This window comes from Zalophus californianus, chromosome 2, assembly GCF_009762305.2.
Source record: "Zalophus californianus isolate mZalCal1 chromosome 2, mZalCal1.pri.v2, whole genome shotgun sequence".
Taxonomy (NCBI): Eukaryota; Metazoa; Chordata; class Mammalia; order Carnivora; family Otariidae; genus Zalophus; species Zalophus californianus.
In genome coordinates, this window is record NC_045596.1 from 142,889,052 (window position 1) to 142,911,658 (window position 22,607).

Genomic DNA, 22,607 nt, shown 5'->3' on the forward strand with positions numbered 1-22,607 from the left:
CACCAACAGTGTAGGAGGGTTCCCCTTTCTTCGCATCCTTGCCAACATCTGTCGTTTCCTGACTTGTTAATTTTAGCCATTCTGACTGGTGTGAGGTGGTATCTCATTGAGGTTTGGATTTGGATTTCCCTGATGCCGAGCGATGTTGAGCACTTTTTCATGTGTCTGTTGGCCATTTGGATGTCTTCTTTGCAGAAATGTCTGTTCACGTCTTTTGCCCATTTTTTGATTGGATTAGTTGTTTTTTGGGTGTTGAGTTTGATAAGTTCTTTATAGGTTTTGGATATTAGCCCTTTATCTGATATGTCATTTGCAAATATCTTCTCCCATTCTGTCGGTTGTCTTTTGATTTTGTTGACTGTTTCCTTTGCTGTGCAAAAGCTTTTTATCTTGATGAAGTCCCAAGAGTTCATTTTTGCCCTTGCTTCCCTGGCCTTTGGTGATGTTTCTAGGAAGAAGTTGCTGCAGCTGAGGTCGAATAGGTTGATGCCTGTGTTCTCCTCAAGGATTTTGATGGATTCCTGTCTTCACATTTAGGTCTTTCATCCATTTTGAGTCTATTTTTGTGTGTGGTGTAAGGAAATGGTCCAGTTTCATTCTTCTGCATGTGGCTGTCCAATTTTCCCAACACCATTTGTTGAAGAGACTGTCTTTTTTCCATTGGACATTCTTTCCTGCTTTGTCAAAGATAAGTTGACCCTGGAGTTGAGGGTCCATTTCTGGGCTCTCTATTCTATTCCATTGATCTATGTGTCTGTTTTTGTGCCAATACCACACTGTCTTGATGATGACAGCTTTGTAATAGAGCTGGAAGTCCGGAATTGTGATGCCGCCAGCTTTGCTTTTCTTTTTCAACATTCGTCTGGCTATTCGGGGTCTTTTCTGGTTCCATACAAATTTTAGGATTATTTGTTCCATTTCTTTGAAAAACGTTGATGGTATTTTGTTGCTCTGGCATATCATCTGAGACCAGCTAGAAGCCTTTTGCAGGAGTATGGAGGAGAAGCAATGGGACTTCAGGAGAATAGGCATCATGGAGAGGGAGAGTCAGACTCGAGTTGTGAGTTCAGAGGTAGACTCCAGAAGCCATGCGGTGAACTAGGTGTGGGGGTGATGGGGTGAAAGGGATCAGGGACAACTCTGTGGACTTCAGCTTTACCATTTGTGCATACTGTGTTGCCAGTCTCTCAAAGGGGGAGGACCGGCGAGGAACAGGATTAGGGCCAGAGGGAAGTAAGGGCTTTGTTTTGAACATGCCAAGTTTAAAATCCCTATTTAGATAAGTCAGTAAGTAGACATAAGAATATTGTCTAGCACACAGGATGAGAAAAATATTTTTGAGAGCATCAGGATATGGGTGGTACTGAAAGCTCTGGGACTAGGCATATTACTGGTCAGACCAATGAGGGAGAAAGATGTGATGGGGAAGAGTAAGGGGACCAAGTCTGAGCTGGGGATAATCCTTCCTGCATGTTGAACTTCCAAGAGGAGGAGATGCCAGCAAAGGAGAGGAAGAAGAAGGAGCCCCTGAGATGGGAGGGAACCGGTCAGAGTGGCGTAGGAGGGGGCAGGAGACAGTGTTTCAGGAAGGAGGGTGAGGCGAGCTCTGTCCACTGTTGCCTCAGAGTCCAGTCAGATGAGGACAAGGAGGAAACCACTGGGATCAGCAACTGTGGGTGTTGTCGGGATTTTAACAAGAAGGGTTTGGGGAATCTGGAGAGCACCAACAATCACATGGAATGAGTTGAGAAAAGTTTGCAAAATATGGGAGGAGAAGCAACAAATACTAAGAGTGTTGGGGAAGTTTTGTTCAGCCACCAGCAGAGATACGGGCCGGTATCTGGGAAGGAGGATGGGGTCAAAAAGGTGGTATTTTTGCATGTTGTTTGCTTATTTGTTTTCATACCAGAAGTACTAGAATATGTTTCTTTGCTAATGCAAATAATCCTTCTAGATCATGCAGAAGGGGGGGAGAGTAAGAATGAGACCAAAGTCTTGGAAAAGGAGAAAGGGGATGGAATCTGACCCACATGTGTGCTAGATGGCCCCCTCCAGGACGAGATGGCAAAGAGATAATCCTAAATTCATGATATAAATAGGAAGGGTAAATGTAAGCATGTGAAATAAATACAGACATCTCAAGTTGCCACCACTGCCACCCTCTCCTGATTGTAAAATGGATTATACAGATTGTTACAGCTTTAGGAGCTCCCGAGAGGGCAGGGCAGGATGGTGATCCTGAAATGTGGGATGAAGGAAGTGGGATTAAACCTGACTTTGTAGGAATCGGATGGAAAGGTGGACAGGGCAGCATGAAAAATGTGGAGAAGGGGCAGGAATACTTGAGCATGATTCACGTTGGCAGACCCTGTGCGATGTTTATTTGTAGGTTCTCAGTGCCTTGAATAATCAGATAAAATATGTGCCCCTTTTAAGGGACATTTTGAAGCATGCAGAGATGTTGTAGAACACCCCACCAGGGGAAAGCCTCTCTGAGTATATAATACTATGAGAAGCTGAAGGAGTCTAAACACAGCTTTGGGCATTCCTCACCTTATTTATTTTTAAATAACTTTTATGATATTTTCTGGCTAGCTTAGTTCTTAGCTCCATGACCCTGAATAGTTATTCAGTGGCTCTGTGCTTCATTTTCTCCATCTCTGCGTGGAGAAAATTAGATTATGGTAAGGATTGAGAGCAGTTCCTGACACATAGTGTGAGCTATGACTGCTGTTATAAAAATAGCGCATTTTTTTATTTGTAGAAACTTAGAGCATACAGATAGAAGGAAGGTATAAAAATCCTGTATAACGGCACAACTCTGTGACACTCTTACTATTTTGATCTTGCAGTCTTTATCCTGTGTGTGTACATTTTACTCTGCACACTCTTGTACCTTATTTTAAGTTTAACTGGTCACAACTACCCATGTCATTAATTTTTTTTTTTTTTGAGGGAGCAAGTGCAGGGAGGGGGGCAGGCAGAAAGAGAAGGAGAAAAAGAATCCCAAGCAGACTCCATGCCTAGTGAGGAGCCCAACTCAGGCCTCAGTCCCGCAGCCCCAGGATCATGACCTGAGCAGAAACCAAGAGTCAGATGCTTAGCCAACTGAGCCACCCAGGCGCCCCATGTTAAACATTCTTTAAAACTCATTTTAATGTCTTTATAGTCATTCATCATTTATAAAATTTTAAATCATTGGCATTGCTTCATTAGTCTTATTGGAGTCTTAAATGGTTATTGCTGCACTGGTGATTATAGCGACTGAGAGAGAAGGGAGGGAGAGGTTGAGTAACTCGAATTTTGAAAAGCAAAGGATGCGCAAAGGATGAACGCTGTGACGTTTCACTAAAGTCTCTCAAGGTCGCCAGTATATATTTAATATATACATATATTTTTGAAAGGTTGATATTTGCTCTCATGAAGACTTCCTATTTCTCAGAGTTGAAGCTGTATGACTTAACTTCCAGCTTGCTTACACTCAGAAATATGCCTTTTTTCCCCTTTTATTAAGGCAGATACCAGATTGACAAAAATAATTAAAGCATAGTGTTTTTATGAGTGCGAGGGAAACGGGCATTTTGATGTATGGCTATCTTATACCCTTTCCTGGGGAAGTATTTTTTTTTAAGGTTTTATTTATTTATTTGGCAGAGAGAGACACAGCGAGAGAGAGGGAACACAAGCAGGGGGAGTGGGAGAGGGAGAAGCAGGCTTCCCGCGGAGCAGGGAGCCTCATGCGGGGCTCGATCCCAGGACCCCGGGATCATGACCTAAGCCAAAGGCAGATGCTTAATGACTGAGCCACCCAAGCCCCCCCTGGGGAATTTAGAGATGGAAATATTATATCCATTCCTAGTGGGATGGTGAAATTATGGTAAAGCTGCACACATGTATTTGAAGCAGCCATTAGAAAATTATTAAGTACGTGTCTGATGTCATAGAAAGGCATTTCACAATGTATTGAGTGAGTAGGGGAAAAAGGCAATAATTTAACAATAGGCATAGCATCATCTTCTTAAAATATATTATTTATATATGTACACAGGGATAAACTTTAGAAGGATATGCTCCAAAGTATCTAAATGGTGGTATTCCAAATGATTTTTTTCTTTAATTTTTGCTATTGAACATTTTCTGGGTCTTTTCCTATGAGGAAGTATTAAATGGGATACGTATCTTAAATGAAAAGGGCACACCTTTTAAAGGCAAAACAGCAGGTGCATTTTTGTGAGATTTCCACTGGCCCTGAATTTCCAGAAAAGAGCAGAGATCATGGGTATTTGATTCCTTCACTGTGTGTGGGGAGTGACATAGAAATAGCATTAGACGAACAGATAGATGGGTAGTAATTGCAGGTTCTAGATCATGTCCCTCTAGACTGGAGCCTCCATCAAAAACTGAAAGTGATGTTTTGATAATACAAAAATGGTAACTAGGGACAGGAATGTCCTTTCCTGACCAGCAGGTGCAGAGCAGATGACCAAAGGGAGGAGGCAGAAGGAGAGAGGGAGGGGAGAGTTATCTTGAGGGGGGAGGGAACTTGCTGGCACAGATAGGGAGATTTGATCTGCCACCGTCTGCAGGAGCTTGAAGGTATACCTGAGACAGAAGGTGACCTTGAGATTTCACAAGGGTTGGACAGGTGTGCAAAAACTAGCCAATGTATTCTTATCCAGGGGTTGCAAATCTTTTTGGCCCTTTACCTTTCTCTGAAAACCAGCTGGAAAAAAATTGGGAAAAAAGAATTTTCAAAGAAAGGAAAGGCTTTCTAACTAGATAATCGGAGGGGATTTTATTTTTAAGATTTAAAATGTTTAGGGCGCCTGGGTGGCTCAGATGGTTGAGTGTCTGCCTTCGGTTCAGGTCATGATCCCAGGGTCCTGGGATCGAGTCCCGCATTGGGCTGCCTGCTCCTTGGGAGCCTCCTTCTCCCTCTGCCCGACCCCCCGCCCTGTCTCCCATGAATAAATAAATAAAATCTTTAAAAAAATAAAGATTTAAAATGTTTGGCATCAGGGGTGCCTGGGTGGCTCAGTCGTTAAGCATCTGCCTTCGGCTCAGGTCATGGCCCCAGGGTCCTGGGATTGAGCCCCGTGTGGGGCTCCCTGCCTAGCAGGAAGCCTGCTTCTCCCTCTCCCACTCCCCCTAGCTTGTGTTCCCTCTCTCGCTGTCTCTCTCTCTCTGTCAAATAAATAAATAAAAATCTTTAAAAAAATAAATACAAATAAAATGTTTGGCATCAGATGAAAGACGGCTATTTGTCTCCCCAGTTTCTGGGCACTTTGAGAGCATCTGTGATAACTTCGGTAGGACTTTTGCTCCCCCTCCTTTTCTCTTTAATGCTCCTGTGATTCCAGTAGAACTGATCTGTCTCAGGTTACCCCTGATTGTCTGGTAACTGAGTCTACTGATTCTTCCTCCTATTTCCCCTGCTCACGTCCCATACCTCCTCATCACGGTTAAAAATTTCTCCATCTCTATCACCTATTTTTGAGGGTTTGCTGGTTCTGCTGCTCTTTTGTTTTGCTACTCCCCCAGTTCATCCTGCATGGTTAATTTTCCCACTCACCACTCTGGATGCCTAGACAGAAAGTCCAAGCACTTGGCCCCTTGTATTCAGCATCCCACTTTACATTTCTCGACTTGCCTCCCACTGTGCCCCCTAGCATGCTGCTCTTCTGTGGTTGCTCAGTTCACTTTCTGTCCCCAACCAAGCATTTGCGGTTCCCAAGGTTCCATTCATTCATCCTGCCACCAGTTGAAGGCCTGCCATTAGCAAGGTATGAAGCCGAGGCCTCTGAGGCGTAGACATCCACAGCATATGAAGGTCATACCACATGGGGGATGTCACAGACCACAAGTTCAAAAATCCTCTCCCCACAGCTTTGTAGTTATGTAACCTTATGCAAATTACTTAATCTCTTGGTTCCTCAATTTTCTAATGTGTAATTGGACATAATTCACCTCTTAGTGAGGTGAGTTATTATAATAATTAAATGTTATACAGTGCCTAGCAGATTCCCAGGCAAAATAGTAAGTACTCAAAAATTGGTAGTTCCCTTCCTAACCCCACCTCAATTTTTCAAAAAAAACTTATAGTTTTCTAGCAGATATGATGTTATAAGTGACCTGAGTAGTATCAGCAAGAACATGGGGAGTTCAGAGAAGACAGAGCACAGAAAACACTAATAGGCTGATCATATCTAGAAGACTAAGAGTTTCCTACGAGAGTGAATAATATAACTAAATGTACAAACATGGGAAAAGACCAAGAAAGGAAAGCCCCCACCTCCTTTGGGTCTTTACTCAAAGTCTCCAACTTGATGGAGCCTTCCTTGCCACCCCACTTCACATTGCATCCCACACCATGCCCATCCTTCCCTATATCCCTACTCTGATTTGCTTTCCCATTTCACTCACCACTGTGTCATGTATGTATTTAGTCTGTGGTCTGTGTCTTCAAAAGAATGTAAACTCCACGGGGGCAGGGGTGTGTGGGGTGTATGTGTATATTTCTTCACTGCTGCATTCCCATTACCTAGTGGAATGTACACCAGTGAGTATGTTCAACTCTCTGGCTTGGGGTTATGGGACATGGAAGTTCTGGCTGATAGAGCTAGAAAATCTGGTTGGAAATCATGAAAGCCACTAAATAGCAGGGGTTTAAGTTTTTAAATTTACTGAGTTGAAATTCCTTATCTTAGTTTTTTTTTTTTTTTAAACAGGAAAGGTGAGCTATAGTAAAAAATGACATCGGTTGAAGATTGACAGAGAGACAGAGGAAGACAAGATAAGAATCTATTGTGGTAGTCTAGGAACTAACTGAAGAAAGCCTATACTAAGCAGTAGTTAGAGAGGTAAATAGGAAGGGACAGCAGACATTGCAGCAGAGTTACCTAAACCTTACTCTTAAAACATTAATAAAGGACAGGAGAAATAGAGTCATGGAACGGAACACTGGGCAGCCATCCAAGAAATTGAGGAAATGCATATATTCTAAATGTATTTGTAAGCAACAATAATTGCAAAGAGTACATATAGTGTGATTCTACTTGTAGAGATTATGTACATAAATACATGTATGTAAATACATTAAATTTATCTGACAAATAGATATCAGACTATTAACACGTGCAGAATGGCATTAAGGAAGGTACCCACTGGTCTTTAGTATTATGTCACACAATTCTATGCTGTTTGGTTACTTTTCTAAAAGCATGTATTATTTTATATTAAAGTATCTTTAAATAATTTAACTCACTTTAAATACGTCTCATAAAAGAAATGTCAAGAGTATACTTCTAATCATCACAATTATTTTAAATCTATCACAGTTTGCATTTTGACTAAAAACCTGATAAGGTTACCCTTAATTCAAAAACCGTAATGACTTGAATGAATTTGGGAAAGCATGATCCAAAATCAGAGAACTTCTTATTCAAGAATGAAGCCACTATTTTGTTCTAATTTATCACACAGTCAGAAAGCATCTCCTAATGAATGAGCAATGAAGTCATTAATAATCTACACAATGTAATCTCCTGGGAAAGGGTTAAAGTTTAAAATCATGAATGCTTTGCACACAGACACACACACACATTTATTTCATAGTTTATAAGCCATTTAAAAATATGGTTGTGATGACCAAAGTGATAAAAATGAAACTAATAGTAAATCTGGCATTAAAAACATATTGCTTTGAAGAAAGCTTTTTATAGAAGATCTTTGCTTTAAGTAGTTTTATGAAAATAACAGTTCAACTAAAAATGGTCTGAACCATTCCCTATTTCAACATAAGACTTCGTATGTGATTATTTAAAAATGAGAAATATTACTCCTTGAAGCAGTTATAGATACTACTCAAATCTTAAATTTATCATTATTTTTCACTTTCTCAGGTGCCAGTTCGACAGATTCTGAGAGTGAAAATTTAGCTTTCAAATCAAACCCTGGAGCCATGCCACAGTAAGTGCCTACGATCCCATCAATTATCTGTACAACAAAGAATGTGGACAGAATCACTGGGGTAAGAAGCAGTGCACCTTGTGCTGCGAAGGAAGAGGTCAGCTGATGTCAGTCAAAGATCCAATATTTGAATGTGGAACATAATTTCTAACTGATGAATTTAGACTTTGAAGTCTGCACTTCATCATCAAGATGCCAAAATCAAACCATAGACAATCTTAAGTTTCAAGGACAACTAACTGGTTATAAATACACGAAAACAACAGCAGCATTGAGAGGAAATTATTTAAATCATTACCAAAATGTAAATGAGGACCAATCTATTTATACAAATTGGAAAGTGTGCAATTAGCCCAGAAATACTTGGATAAAGACTACTACTAGTTAGATCTTATCATGAAAATTGTAAAATTTAGTTCTTCTTACAAAGACAAATGGATTATTTTCCAAAATAATTATTATGTAAATTGATGATAGTAAGTAAATTTTTGCAAAAATAAAATCAGAGATTTTATTCTCTTTGAATTAGAATAATTCCCATGTTCTTGCTGAGAATAAAATCTAATTCTAATTCTAGTTTTGCATTCCCATTACCTAGTGGAATGTACACCAGTGAGTATGTTCAACTCTCTGGCTTGGGGTTATGGGACATGGAATTTCAAAATTCTCTAATTTTGAACTCTAGAATTCTAGAGTTGAATTGAACTCTAGCAAATCTAATTCTAATTCTAGTTTTGCATTCCCATTACCTAGTGGAATGTACACCAGTGAGTATGTTCAACTCTCTGGCTTGGGGTTATGGGACATGGAATTTCAAAATTCTCTAATTTTGAACTCTAGAATTCAAAATTCTACCAGAATTTTGTAGAAAACTCCATGAGTATTGAGACTGTGCTAATAAATTCCTTTGATCTGCTACAGATACATAACAATTATATCTATTCAGCATCAAATAATCCCTGAGTATTAATGCTAAAGGAACCTTATGAGATCATATACTCTGCCACTCCTGATTTCAGATAAGGATCTTAAGTTTTGTGAAGTTACTTGACTCGCTTGAGATTGTACAGCCAGCCTCTTAACAAAATTGGGCCTAGAAACCAACACTTCTTAACCTTTTTCTATACCTCACTAACTTTTATGCAGTAAGAAAAGACAAAAATGCCAAGACATTCCCAACAAAATTAGAAACCAGAACAAAGAACAGCTGCTAGACTTAAAATAGACCACTAAAACTTTGAATTAAATACAGAACCCTAACCCTAAAGATTTCAAGTATCTGCTTATTGCTAGAGATTGGGCCTTTTCCAGGTATTTTCTTTTCTCTTAGGATTTCCAGGTTCAATACTTTAGGTTCTCTAATAATAACTGAGTTATATATACTTATTTTTCTTTTACCCGTGTGTTTATTTTGCTAATATCTATAAGGTCTATCCTGTGCATATGTTTACCGCAGCTATTCTAACTGTAGATTATGGCTTCCCATCTCTGAAGCACTTAGAATTGAAGTGGATTGAGTGCACAAAAAGAAACTGAGCTCTTGTGGGGAAATCTTTCAAAGAGTAATTCCTGCTTTAAAAAAATTGATGGAATACACTTGCCTCCTTATTTTCCAGAGCTCAAAAGAAAACGACTTCTGTCTCCTTGACAATAGGATCCTCGTCTCCAAAGACAGGAGTGACCACAGCTGTGATTCAACCATTGTCTGTCCCTGTTCAACAGGTAAGTGTGCCTTGGACCAGAGACCATAGTGAGTCAAACTCATTAGCAAACTTCTTGGTTTAAAAATTACAGCTTTGATTCCAACTAGTACACTCCCTGCAGTATTTTTTAAGTGGGAACACAACTAGGAGGAAAGAAAATGGTAGGTAAAGTCCTCCCTTTCAACCCACTAAAAATCATCTTTAATCAAAAACACATCACCAATTAGTCAACGTCTGCATTTCCATTAGGAATGTCTCTAATGGTCCATAACCTGATAAAGTGGTATCTCTTTTAGCTATGACTATTTGAGTTTTCTTCCATTGATATGTCCTCTTCTGTTTAGCCAAATTTATTAGCTCATTTAAAACAAATTAGAAGCAAGAGAAGTCCACATACCAACAAAAGTTCTTCTAAGAGATAAACAGATAATTAAAAAAAATTCCAATTTCTTGACTTAACCAAGCATTTTTATCTTGCCTTTTTTTCATTATAAGACTGCTATATCCAAGAAAGAACAACAAACAATACACACTACTGGAAAATAATATTGAGTTTACTTTGCAAACATAACAGGAAATTTTTTTGAACAGTAAAATAAATTAGAATCTAAATGTTTTCATCAGATGTATGTTGCTTTGCCTTCATGCTATGATGTGTATATTTAAATAAGACACTCACAAAAGACTTCCCCACCCTCGCCCTTGAAATGTAAATGAATTCCTAACTAGTAAGTCTGTTTTGTGAGCATCACCAGGTCCTCCATCTATTGAGCACTCAGGTGTTTTAGTAATTGTAATATGTGACATATACTCTTGGATATGTGGAATATGGAAACAGTAAGGACATTTGAGTTTATAAACTTGAACCAACCAGTATGATTCATTCAAAGATGGCCTAGATATTTCCTGTAAACCCTAAACCAGAGTGGAACTTCTAAAAATATTTCTGATTAAATCAGTGGATTTTTTTTTTGTTTAATATTTAAGTATTGATGAATGCTTATTGGCACCATGCTAGGAATTTCATTGGAAAAAAATACATCACCAGCTTCATTCCCAAACACTTTATAGAACTATGCATGGGAAACAGGAAATATACACATGAAACATTTCTTGAATGTGGCAGACTATGTTAAAGTGTAACACAAAAGCCTAAGAGCAGAAAATATTTAAATATGTAAGCACCATAATAATGTAAATGGTACATTTTAAATGGTTTAAATTCTCCAGGAACACTAAATGGAAGGTCATATGTTCCAGGAGTATAGGAGGATGAGGGGCTCACAGAAACTCCATTGCTTAATTATTGTAAGCAACGTCACATAACGTTGAACACCCGGGAGCCCAATTGCCTGGGTGCAAATCCTAGCTCTACCATTTGATGTAACCTCTCTAGGCCTGGTCTCTTCATCTGTAAAATGAAGATAATACCATCTATCTCACAGGACTATCCTGAGGATTCAATGAGGGAGTGAATCTCCCTATAACACTTAGAACAGTGCCTGGCACACTTCTAAATGCTATAGAAGTGTTCAAATAGTCTTTGGACATATAAAGACAACAAAAAGTGAGACCCAGTCTGAAGCACAAGCCAATGAGAAGTCTTACAAAGATAATGAATAAGGTCCTTTACTATCCTAGCATCTCTACGCCTCTGACAACATTCTCGATGATAAGTTGTGACATATTTAGACACGTGATATCAGATCACCATCGTCTGGGGTTAAGAAGCTAACAATTACTTACATAGAAGGGAATAAACCCAAAGTGTTTGAAAATAAATGATTGGAGAAAGAGACATATTTTCCATTCACTGCTCTGGAATCTTTATATTTCCCCAGAGACGAGTGCCATTCTGTAAGTATTTTAGCACCTTTGTTTTTTGCACATCAAGAAAAAAACAATATATTCCTTTTTAACTTGTTTCCTGTGATCCCTTATACAAAAAAGAGTGCAGGTTAAACATAAGGTGGATGGTTGATAATTTACCTTCCACTGCCAGCCACTTGTGCTTTTAATTCCATGAATCCAGACTGTATTTAAAAATAAAATATAATGTCTGTGAGAACTTTTGAAAAGACTCCTGTGGAAGTCCCACACACAGAAATCCATTTGGTAATAGCATTTACAAGCTCATGGATCCCCAAGGAACCAGGGAACTTTTACCTTGAATATCCTTTTGAATAGAGAAGCGTAACAGCTGTGAAAGGAGGATGTGGAACAATGTCTGTACTGTATGTGAGCCTAGACCAGCAAAATGACACATGGCGCTATTTGTGTTCCCTCGTTCCATTCATGTGGAGTGACTCCAATAATGAAAGTTTTCTTTAGCCCGTCTTTTCAACAGTTTCTATATTCAGAATTTGATCCATGCGTCTCTGCATTTTCAGGTCCACAGTCCAACCTCGTATCTCTGCCGACCCGATGGAGCTGCTCCTGCCTACTTTCCTCCTATTTTTACAAAGGTCTGATATCTGCAAGTCTCGTTCTCTGTGTTTGCTTTGGTCCGTAAGTTCCCTTCACATGGGGCTTCATGTAGCAGTCTTTAAAAATTAAAATGAACAGATCCACAGGCTCTCATGGTTACCTTTGGGGCTAAATAGGTATTTACGGAACAACTGTTATGTGAGTATCATCTTGTCAAGGGTCTGAATGATGTGGGTGTGGTCAGTGACCTGATGGAGCTTACAATAGAGTGGGGAAAACCAAGACGGGTAGAAAAAAATGAGACAAAGAGCTGTGTAGAAAGTTGCTTGGGAGAACCAGCATGTTTTAGAGAGAAAAAAAAAAAGGACTAACATTCAGTTTGTTCTCCAAGTTTGTGTTTTGCATTGCCAGACTGAATGACATCCATTTCAGTAGTCAACTGCTCAACTCAGAAATGGCTGTATGTGGTGTATTTTTTTTTTTTTTGAGAAAATTACAAACCTTGATTGAAAGACATCTAAAAGGCCCAAATAAGTGGAGAGAGATTCTATGTCTGTGGACTGAAAAATGATAAAGTCATGACTCCCAGATTAACCTATAAATTTAATACAGATCTAGCTGAAATTCCAGCGGGTTCCTTGTTTTATTTGTTTGATGTGGAACTTGGCAATTTGATTCTAAGAAAACAAGGTCTAAAAATAGCCAGGGTACTCCTGAAGAAGGAATATTGGATGCTGGTAAGGAAGGCATGGGATTTGTCCTCGGAGATGTCAAGACTTTGTAAAGGTAGAGTAGTTAGGATAGTATGGTGCTGAAGAAGACCAGACAAATTGGCAGGTGATCAGAGTCCACAGACACTCCAATAGATACAAAAACCTACAGATTGCTGGGTAAAGAATGAATTCTTCAGTAGAGATAAAAAAAAAATATTAAATTGGACTCCTACCTCACACTTTTTACAAAAATCTAGGCCAAGTAAACAAAAGACAGATGTGAAAAAGCAAATCCATAAAACTTGTGCAAGGCAGTAGAGAAGAGCATCTTGCTTGTCTTCTTGTAGGGAATGATTTTTTTCCTTCCAAGCCAGCCTGGATCCAGCTTTATTAAAGGTCTTTTTGTAAGCAGGGTATTTAGTGTAAGACACGGGCAACAAATGATTTTATTTGACAACAACTTTGAAAGTACCAAAAAAAACAAAACAAAGAAACCTGACCACTGAAAGCAATGCCACTGTAGTCATCCATGAAGTTGTCCTTTCATGCTGAGAATAGCAGATGTTCCCGTGGTGTGGATAGTTCAGCTGCTATGTGGTTTTAGAGCTTTTCAAAAGCAGCTTCACCAGATCATCACCAGGAAGTCTGTGTTCTCTGATGTTGATTTTGGGGTCCCAGTGTACCTCTTGATTTAAGCAAATAGAGAGGATGTGAGATTTTGCTTTCCCTCCCCACAGGGTTGCCCCACTGTGGCCTGGCATATGGTGATGGTACGGAACTCCTCCTGGGCACGAAGAGAAAGCCTCAAAAACTAGACAAAAAACCTTGTTCCTCCATTGCATTCCAGATCCTGAGACATTGACACTATATTAGTGGTGTATCCGCTCCCCCAGAAGAAAACTGGGAAACATACTCTGTGCTAATCACACAACTTAGTAAAAAGAAAAGTGAAACATAATTCTGTATTTTTATAAAGGTTGATTTAAAAAAAAAATCACGAACTGTAGAGTGAGTGGCAGCGTGGAGCATACCTCATTGGGCATCTCCAGTGCCTTCTGCCTTCTGTGTCTAGACTGTAGACCATCTCTGTTCTCTGCAGAATTGCTTCCTTCCTTCCTGGCATTTGCTTTCCCCTTTGTCCCTTTGGGCATCTTCTCTCCCTGCTATGCTGGCTCCTTTTGGGCCCGGGCTTTGGTTTTGGAGGGGCAGGTTTAGAAAATAAATCTGCTCATCTCCTTTGTAACTCAAAGTAGCCTCCCCTTTGTCACCCTTAGCATCTTTTTTTGGTCTTTCTCTTGGGCATGATGGTGACAGTGAATTGTCAGGTGGGCTTTGCTGGTCTAACAGGCGCCCATCTGTTTCCTCATACTGCTGTGATAAGGATTTCCAGGTGTCACAGCTGCTCAGAGGCAGAGGCCGTGCTCCTGCCTGCAGGCCACCAGGCTTAGCTGGGACAGCAGAGCTGGTTTGGGACTGTGGGACTGGGGACAGTAGAGACTCATGGGAGACAAGAGAGCAACTAGCCTTATGTTGCATTTCTTTCTAAATAGTTTGGCCCCTTCAAGGAATCACAGTATCAGGTGGGCTTGATATATGACAGGAGATAGCCTTATATGGACCCTAAAACACTCAGGGGTCCCCAGTTCTACCCTGAGTGGATGATGTAGATTGCCATGTGCAACCTCTGAAGGCTGGCTCTTAGTCTCCTTCAGGGCTCCTCCTTGTGTCGCTGAAGATTCTCCTAATGGCGCACTCTGCTTAGCTGTGGCTTTTCTCAAGATGAAAAGGTTTGTTCCAGGTTGAGTGGTATTGTAATCCTGGAATAACTCTGTGGAGCTTTGACAGCTTCGGGTCCTTGGCATCTACCCGTTTTCTCTATCTCTGACTTTCCAACGTTTGAACAAAACACACAATCCTAGGAATAAATCAGAGTCTCCTCTGGAGCCCGAAAGCTCAGTCATGAAAAATATTTGTGTACCATTTGAAATCTACCATGAGCAACTTCCTGGACAAGCCAGGAAGTGTTTAATAATTAATCCACACAACCTGGGCCCTGTTAGCGACACTTTTCCTGCTGTGATCCCGTAGTAAATTAGCTCTTCTCTGGACCCAGTCACAAAGTAAAAAAAAGTCAATTTAAAACCAGAGATTTCCTACATTTAAAAATAAGGAGACAGAATGCAATCAGAAGTAGTTAATAATTTTAACCTTTTCACTTAAAGAAAAAAAAGCATTCTTGTTAACCACCCAGATTATTATCAAATGCCTTCTCAGACTTAACATTAGCCTTTTATAGTTCTTCTGCCAACAGTGTCGACTCTGAGAATTTCCTTAGGGCTCTACCACGCTCACTGCAGCCCATTTGCTGCAACATTTGTTTTTTTCCAGCACATCATTTGTTGTCCCTTCAGATAATCTTAAATAAACAAACAAAACCAGAAAAGACCCCACACTTCTTAATGGGGATTTGTTTGCTTTTGGTTGACGTGTAGGTGAATTACTGTCATATCTGAATTATTTTAAGAGTTCTACATCACCTATGTAAGATCTCAAACTCTCAAGTCAGCAGTTGCAAGAGTCAAAAAGTTGAAGTAGGCCCTACTGCTAAGTAATCCTGGAGGAGGAAGGCAGGGGGAGGACATCTGTGAGGGGACTATTAATCTTTTGATATTTAATAACAAGTATAAAAGCTTTACCTCTTTGCATCTGTGCAGCCAAATTAATTTCTAATCTGTTGCACTATAAAAATTTACTGGTCTGGACTTGGAGTGGGGTTAGGGGCAACAAGGGTAATTGCAAGGGAAGAGGAAATAAGGGTCACGAACGGAGAAGTACTGCAGGTTTTATTATTTTACTCAGAACTCCAAAATGAGAAAATCCCCAAGCCCCTTATCTTAATAAACCTGACATAGGAAGCTCATTGGCAGAGATGGTGGTGGTGGTGGGGGGAGAACATGAAAAAGTTGGGGCATGTAAAAACAAATTATGCCTTTTTTCTCTTCCTGTCTGGTTTTCCCAGGAATCTACATTCATATGGAACATAATTGTTTTAGGAAGTCTGCATTCCACCAGCTAACTCTTCAGTGTAGATAGAGAAAGGTAACAGGCATTGCCATAAAATTCCATAAATATGAAAATGTCAGTAAATTTGCAGACAGACCCAAAATGTCCACAGCCCCAGTGGTAGACCTTACTAATCTCATTACACGGAGATTATGGAAAGCTAACAATTGATGGATTTCAAGGTGCCTATTTTTACCTGAGTTAGTGGTAATTATTTTATAATGTAAGTTTTACATATTTTTCCCCTCTAAGATTTGGAAGCTTTATTTTCTGTTCTGAAATTGTGTAAGAGTGCACCAAAGTCTAATGGGGAGTGTCTTCCTTGAACTTTTAGGAACTGCAAAGCATAGCAGCATCCGAGGGTCAGGTGGTGGTTCTGGAGTGCCGGGTCCGAGGAGCACCCCCTTTGCAGGTCAAGTGGTTCCGACAAGGGAGTGAAATTCAAGACTCTCCAGATTTCAGAATTCTCCAGAAAAGTAAGGAGAGGTGCCCATTCTCCCACATCTGTCCATTTTCTTCTCTCAAGCTTCAGGAAAACCAAGAAGGGTTTAGTCATTCAAGATGAATTGATTTCTATTTTCGAAGCGTAGTGAGGCCAGATAATCTGCAGATATGCGGGGTCCAGTAAATTAAAGTCGTGGTGGTCATTTGTGTACCCCTTTGAAAGTCTAATAAAGTTGTATGTTCTCCAGAAAAAATGTTACATACATTTGAACTCAAAGTTGGCCAAATAATTTTAGGAGGTTTACAAGCCTCCTATAAGCCCTTCTATGAACTGTGGTTTAAAAAACTTCCTAGTGTAAGCTGTTACTGGAATTTGGGTTTCTGTATTTATAGAAATATAAATAGATCTATTATCACTTTATCTTTTCTGTTATGGAGTTCCCTATATCCTACGGACATGTCCTGGACAAAGTAATAGTGAAAAGATAGGTAGGTTTCTTATTAATGGAACCCCATTCTAATACCCCGTTTTATTTATTTTTTTCTCATGTGACAAACAGAACCTAGATCTACAGCTGAACCTGGTAAGAAGCTCTTTTTTCTTTGGTAATGTATCTTTTGGGTTTCAATAGTTCTTTGTTTCAGTTTTAAAGCCATAAGCAGAACAATGTTTTCGCAGTTCCCTGGAAATACGAAACCCCCTTAAAGACAATATCTTCTTTATCATGGGGTCTGTACACTGCATTTTTACATCAGCTTCTTTATTAGTAAAACATTAAGTTCTATTCAGACAAGAAGGTCAAGCTCAGTGACTTACGGCTTTTTTTAAATATGGTCTTTTATATTCAGAAAGCAAACTAAGCTCATGATGAAAAAATGTCCACCTAAAATTCCAGTAGAAAAGAACCATCTGCTACATACTTCTATGGACCAAAACCTACTAATGGCTCGACCCTCCAGCTTAGAACTGTCTCACATGAGAGCAGCCCAAAGATGTAAGCAAAGCTGCTGACCACCGGCATTTCTCATTTATGTCCCTTGAGCCGTAAACTTTTACTGTTCTACAAGCATGAAGAAAGTCATCTTGCCCTAGGATCTCTCTTAATTACCAGGTCATTTGACCTCATCAGAGTGCTATGTTATCCAGAAGCGCCAGGTCCGACTGTTCCCCTGCTCCAGACTTCTTGTGTATTTATGACTCCCCATGAACTACAACGTTTGCAAAAGAAATGAAAATTTTTGTCTGTGCATTTCATAGGATACCCTCCTCGAGACTACTTTCTTTTGCATTTCTCCCATCAGCAAAATAACCAGTTTTGCTGACTCCTTGGCTAACGGTAGAAAAACTGATTTGTGCCTCTGCCTCAGGGTCGAGCAGGCTCTTAGGAGCCAAGGCTTTGCTCTGTCTGTTCTTGGGGAACGTGAAGGTTCTCTATGGGCTACTGCAGGTCAGATTACTGTGGTTCGTCCTGAACATTTCACAGCTGAGCTCTGGGCCATTAAAAGTAGGGTGTGATCCTTTTAGGATCCCAAGGTTAAAAGATGCTGAGTAGCATCCTCAGAGAACAATGGGGATTGATCTGCTGCCTTCTTGTCATGATTACAACTAGAATATGTTGTTCCACCTAATGTGTCAGTCACCACATTGAATACTGTAGTTACTTTCCAAAATGTGGAAATGCACAACGGCATATTTTGTCTGTGATAGGTCTTTATATAAAATGGCATCATGCTGGTTCCCTGATACATGGAGCTTCTGAAACTCAGTCTACTGCATGAGCTAAGATGTTAGGGCACATCTTTTGGGTTTACTGTTCTAAATAGACTTATCGATAGATGCAAAAGTAGGAGCCAGATACCTCTTTTTCTACAGAAAAGTTTGTGTGAAAAATCTATAGGCGGTTTATGCCTTTCGATACTTTATGTACCAATAAAACTAACATTTTGGGCCACAAATTCTAAAAGCATTGCTACTGGAATAGATCAGGACTGCTTTTGATGTTGTGTTTTGGATTCTGTGCAAATTTATGCAACTCTTTTTCATCGTGTTGTTACCATCGTCATCCCCTACAGAGGTGATGATGATTTATGAAATATCTCTGATGATCTCTGTTGGAAAATCCTAAACTAACCATCATCCGAAAATTCACAACACTGGTTAGAAGCTGCGTAGTTTAGTTTCTGAGTATGTACGTGTTTGAAAATTGAAAACAGTCTATTGGCTCAGAAGGGGTAAATTTGGGTGGGGAGGGAGAGTAGAAACATCTGCCAACCCCCTCTTCCATCCCTCTTCCTCTTTAGCCCTCATACCACACACTCTTTCAATTGTGATTTGCTGTTTTGCTTCTAGAATATAGTTTTGATCAGGATTACTTAATAAAATTAGTTCTAGGCAGCTTCCTGGAATAAAATGACCTCTAGAATGATTTTTAACAGGCAAAGTCATGAAGAAAAGAACAAGATGTGGGAGGCCTTCCTTTTAAGCTGCATATCCTAGCAATAGAAAAGTTTCTCCTCCCCGTGTTCACTGAATTTTATTTTTTTCTCCTTCAGTTCGATCTGAAAGCATTTAATAAAACAGACTCCTCCATTCCAACTATAATAACAGCATTTGCTGAAAACAAATATTTCTTGGTACAGAACTATGTCAACCAAATCTGTCAATACAGGGGAAAAATACCTTGTAGATGGGCAGGAGCTATTAAAAACAAAACATAGGGGCGCCTGGGTGGCTCAGTCGTTAAGCGTCTGCCTTCAGCTCAGGTCGTGATCCCAGGGTCCTGGGATCGAGCCCCACATTGGGCTCCCTGCTCAGCGGGAAGCCTGCTTCTCCCTCTCCCGTTCCCCCTGCTTGTGTTCCCTCTCTTGCTGTGTCTCTCTCTGTCAAATAAATAAATTTTTTAAAAAATCTTAAAAAAAAACCATAACTGGTTTTCTCTGATCTTTGATAATTTCTCCATAATTATATTTACTATAGTACTGGAATTGTTCCCTGGTCTTTTTAAATAGAGCATCAAAATTCTCTCCTTCCAGAAATCTACAACTGGTGTGTAGAGTTAAATAAAATTCTTGATTATATTTTTTTTAAAACAACAAAACTTTAAACACATGAATGGCTATTCCAGTGACTGTTCATGTGAGCTGTTATGAGTGAGAACTTCAGAACAAGCAAATGTTAAAACATATTTGTATTTAAACAATGTTTTGGCATGCTTGATTATTATTGTACTAGGTATGATTATGATTCTTTTATTAGTAGCCAGATGTTTTCCTTACATTGACCTTGAAGTTGACTGTTGACATGGTTGGGGGAAAAAACAAAATATATATTGAACTGTGTACTTTCCTTAAATGACCTGATTGACTTTTTTATCCATTAGGCCGTTGAACTTATTCAACCATATAAAATGGATGTAAGAACTGGCTTCCCAGATAGCTGTTTTTTAGCCACTGTTAAGTGGAAAGAAGAAAAACAGACATGACTATAATACATCTGAGGAAAGAGATAAATTTTATAGGACTAGGGCAAGTGATGTTTTCCAAATGCTAAAACATAAATAGCCTTTGAAATTCAGGAACATATTTAAGCATTCGGATTTTATTACCCTGTCTTCCTACTCTCGTGCAGTCCTCTGACACATTCCCTCTTCTCTCCTCACTGTCTGGTGCTCCCTCGCTTCTCTCCTCCCCTGCTTCCTCTCTTTCTTAATCTCTCTTTTCACCTCCCCTTTTCCCTCCTTCATTCTTTTTATCTCTTTAACTCTTCTTCCTTTTTTAAATCGTGTGTAAGATGTGTTAAAGCTCTAGAGACAAAATTGAAATTCACTAGTACCTAGCTATAGCCCCATTAGGGATTAGATATTGAGATAAAGAAGGAACTAGCAGATTCTCTCCTAATGCATTGAGAGACTGAAACAGGTTTTTCTTGTCACTACTGTGTTGTATCTGTCTAATGTGTTTTACACTCCCTTCTCTGTCTAGACAGAAGTCAGCTTGCATCACAAATCTTTTCAGACTGTTTTGTGAATTAATAGCTAGTCAGCTTACTTAAGACCAACATCCGTTTGTCATATTACCTGCTCTGGCCTCTTTCTTTGACATTCTGACTTTATACTGATTGAATCCCTCAAAGGCTAGTCTGGGGCGGGGGTGGTGTGGAGGGCACAGAACACTCATTTGACAGCTCTTAATACTCAGACCCTTACTCAGCTGTCTGGAAGCAGCCACAAACTGTATTGAGTTACTTCTATAGCATTGTCTAATGGCATGCAAAATTAAAAATACTGTGTCTTGCTGGCTGGGAAATTATACACATAAAAGTACGGTGCCTTGAATACTTTCAATATGAATCTCTGCTAACCAGTGCCACCCATCATCTTAGATCATAGAGTCCATGTTCTGATTCTGTGATTCAGAATGTGAAGTTGATCATACTTGTTAAGTGTACTATAGTGCTGAGTTGTAGGAGAGCGATGGTAAGGAGGTTTGAGATCCCAGTAGATTGTCCATAGTTCAACGCTTAATGCAAGTCCAGGTTCAGATGGTAGGTTGAGCAAAAGTGGGTTGTGTGAAGCCTATGGTTCTCGAACTGGGGCACCACACCAAATTGACAGAGGTGCTGTCGTGTTTGACATTTCTGATGCAAACACAATGATACTCAACATCTGATAGATGCAACTGCCAACTTGAAATGGTTTAGAATTTCAACATTAGAGCCCCCCACATTCTTCTCTGTGACATCATATCTTTTTGAAACTCAGATTTTGATGTGTATGTGTTGATAAAAAGCAAGTGCCACATGAAAGTCAATGTGCAACGTGAAATGAGGCTGGCTGTGCCCCATCTGATATCGAGTTCTGCAGTACGCAACAGATGCATGTATTCATTAGTTAGTAATTGTGGTTATTTAAGAATAAAATAATACTTTTCTTTCAATTTATATGAATTTGTTTTTTCAAACAGTAACTAAATTGTTAAGACCTAAATACTTAACATGTCCTTTCAAAATAACTAAATAAATGAAGCTGTTAGGGATATCTTTTGGCTTAGGAGCACCATAAACTATTACTGAGACACTTAGGGTCCCATGGACCAAGAACCTTTGGTTTAATCTCTGGGGAGAGAGGGAAAGCTTTGAGGCACATTTGAGAGTGCACCAAAAAGAAAATGGAGTGACTCTTTGAATTCTAAATTCTCAATGCTCCTAGTCCAAGTCGTCTTCTGAACTGACCTTCTAGAATGCTGGCCTCGGAGCCTTTGCTTTCCTGGCAGAGCCTGAAGGACTTCTTTCTGGGCAATCTGAACATCCCATAAGAAAGAAAAATTGATACATGTGATATGGGAGTTTCTCCAATGAAGAGGCCATCCACATCACCATAGCGGGAGGGCCAAAGTTGGCAAGCTCCTCTGTCTTGCTCAGACCTTCTAATTAACTCAGAACCATGTCAGACAAGAAGAGAGAAAAGACCTCTGAAGAAACATCTATCATGGATGATACAGAAGAAAAGAAGCCACTCCCCTGAAAAGCAACTTGGATAAAACAGACTTGCAGAGAGAAGAAAATGTAAAAACAAAACAACACTCCTTTCAGATAAGAAAATCAGTGCATCCAAGAAGTAAAAATTAAAAAGCTTTTGGAAGAGGGGAGGAATGTTTGGAAAACAAAAAGTTCTTGGAATGAAAAGTTGGTAGCAGAAATAAAAGTTGAGGATATATACCATGAAGTAGGGCAGAAAGACAAAAAAGAATATAAGAGAACAAAGGTAAAAAAAATTAGAATATGCTGGAGAACTTGCTTAAATAGACTACACATGTATAATTGGGATTCCAGGAGAGAGAACAAAGGAGGGAAAGAGATTATCAATGAAATAATTTTTTTAATTCCCCAAATTGAAAGATACCAGTTTCCAGATCGAAAGGACTCACTGCATGCACAATGGATGCAAATAAATTCACAGCAGTGTGCATCGTGAAATTCAGAATATCCAGGATGAGGAGATGATTCTGCCAGTGTCCAGAGAGAAAACATCAAGTCACATAAAACTAACAAGATCAGAATGACTTAGGACTTCTCAGTAGTCAGGCTAGACACAAAGAGACAATGAAGCAAAGCCTTCTAATTCTAAAGTAAAATTACCTCCAACTTAGAATCCTATACCCTGCCACACCTTCGATTCCATATGAAGATGTAGTCAAGAGTTTACAGACTTGCAAGGTCTCAAAGGTTTCCCTCCACAACTCTTTATTTGGGTTGTGCTCTACCACAGCAAGAGAATTTACCTAGAAAGCA

At 39.5% G+C, this 22,607-nt stretch overlaps 1 protein-coding gene across 10 annotated transcripts in view; it reads left to right on the forward strand.

Moving 5' to 3' along the window:
* PALLD (palladin, cytoskeletal associated protein) overlaps window positions 1–22,607 on the forward strand; it is a 415,834-nt gene that overhangs the window by 179,015 nt on the left and 214,212 nt on the right. For all 10 annotated transcript variants that reach the window (XM_027599246.1, XM_027599248.1, XM_027599249.1 and 7 more), the window contains 5 exons: window positions 7,902–7,968; window positions 9,585–9,690; window positions 12,062–12,136; window positions 16,209–16,350; window positions 16,879–16,902. In XM_027599246.1, the coding sequence (XP_027455047.1) occupies window positions 7,902–7,968; window positions 9,585–9,690; window positions 12,062–12,136; window positions 16,209–16,350; window positions 16,879–16,902 (414 nt within the window). The remainder of the gene's footprint in view (window positions 1–7,901; window positions 7,969–9,584; window positions 9,691–12,061; window positions 12,137–16,208; window positions 16,351–16,878; window positions 16,903–22,607) is intronic.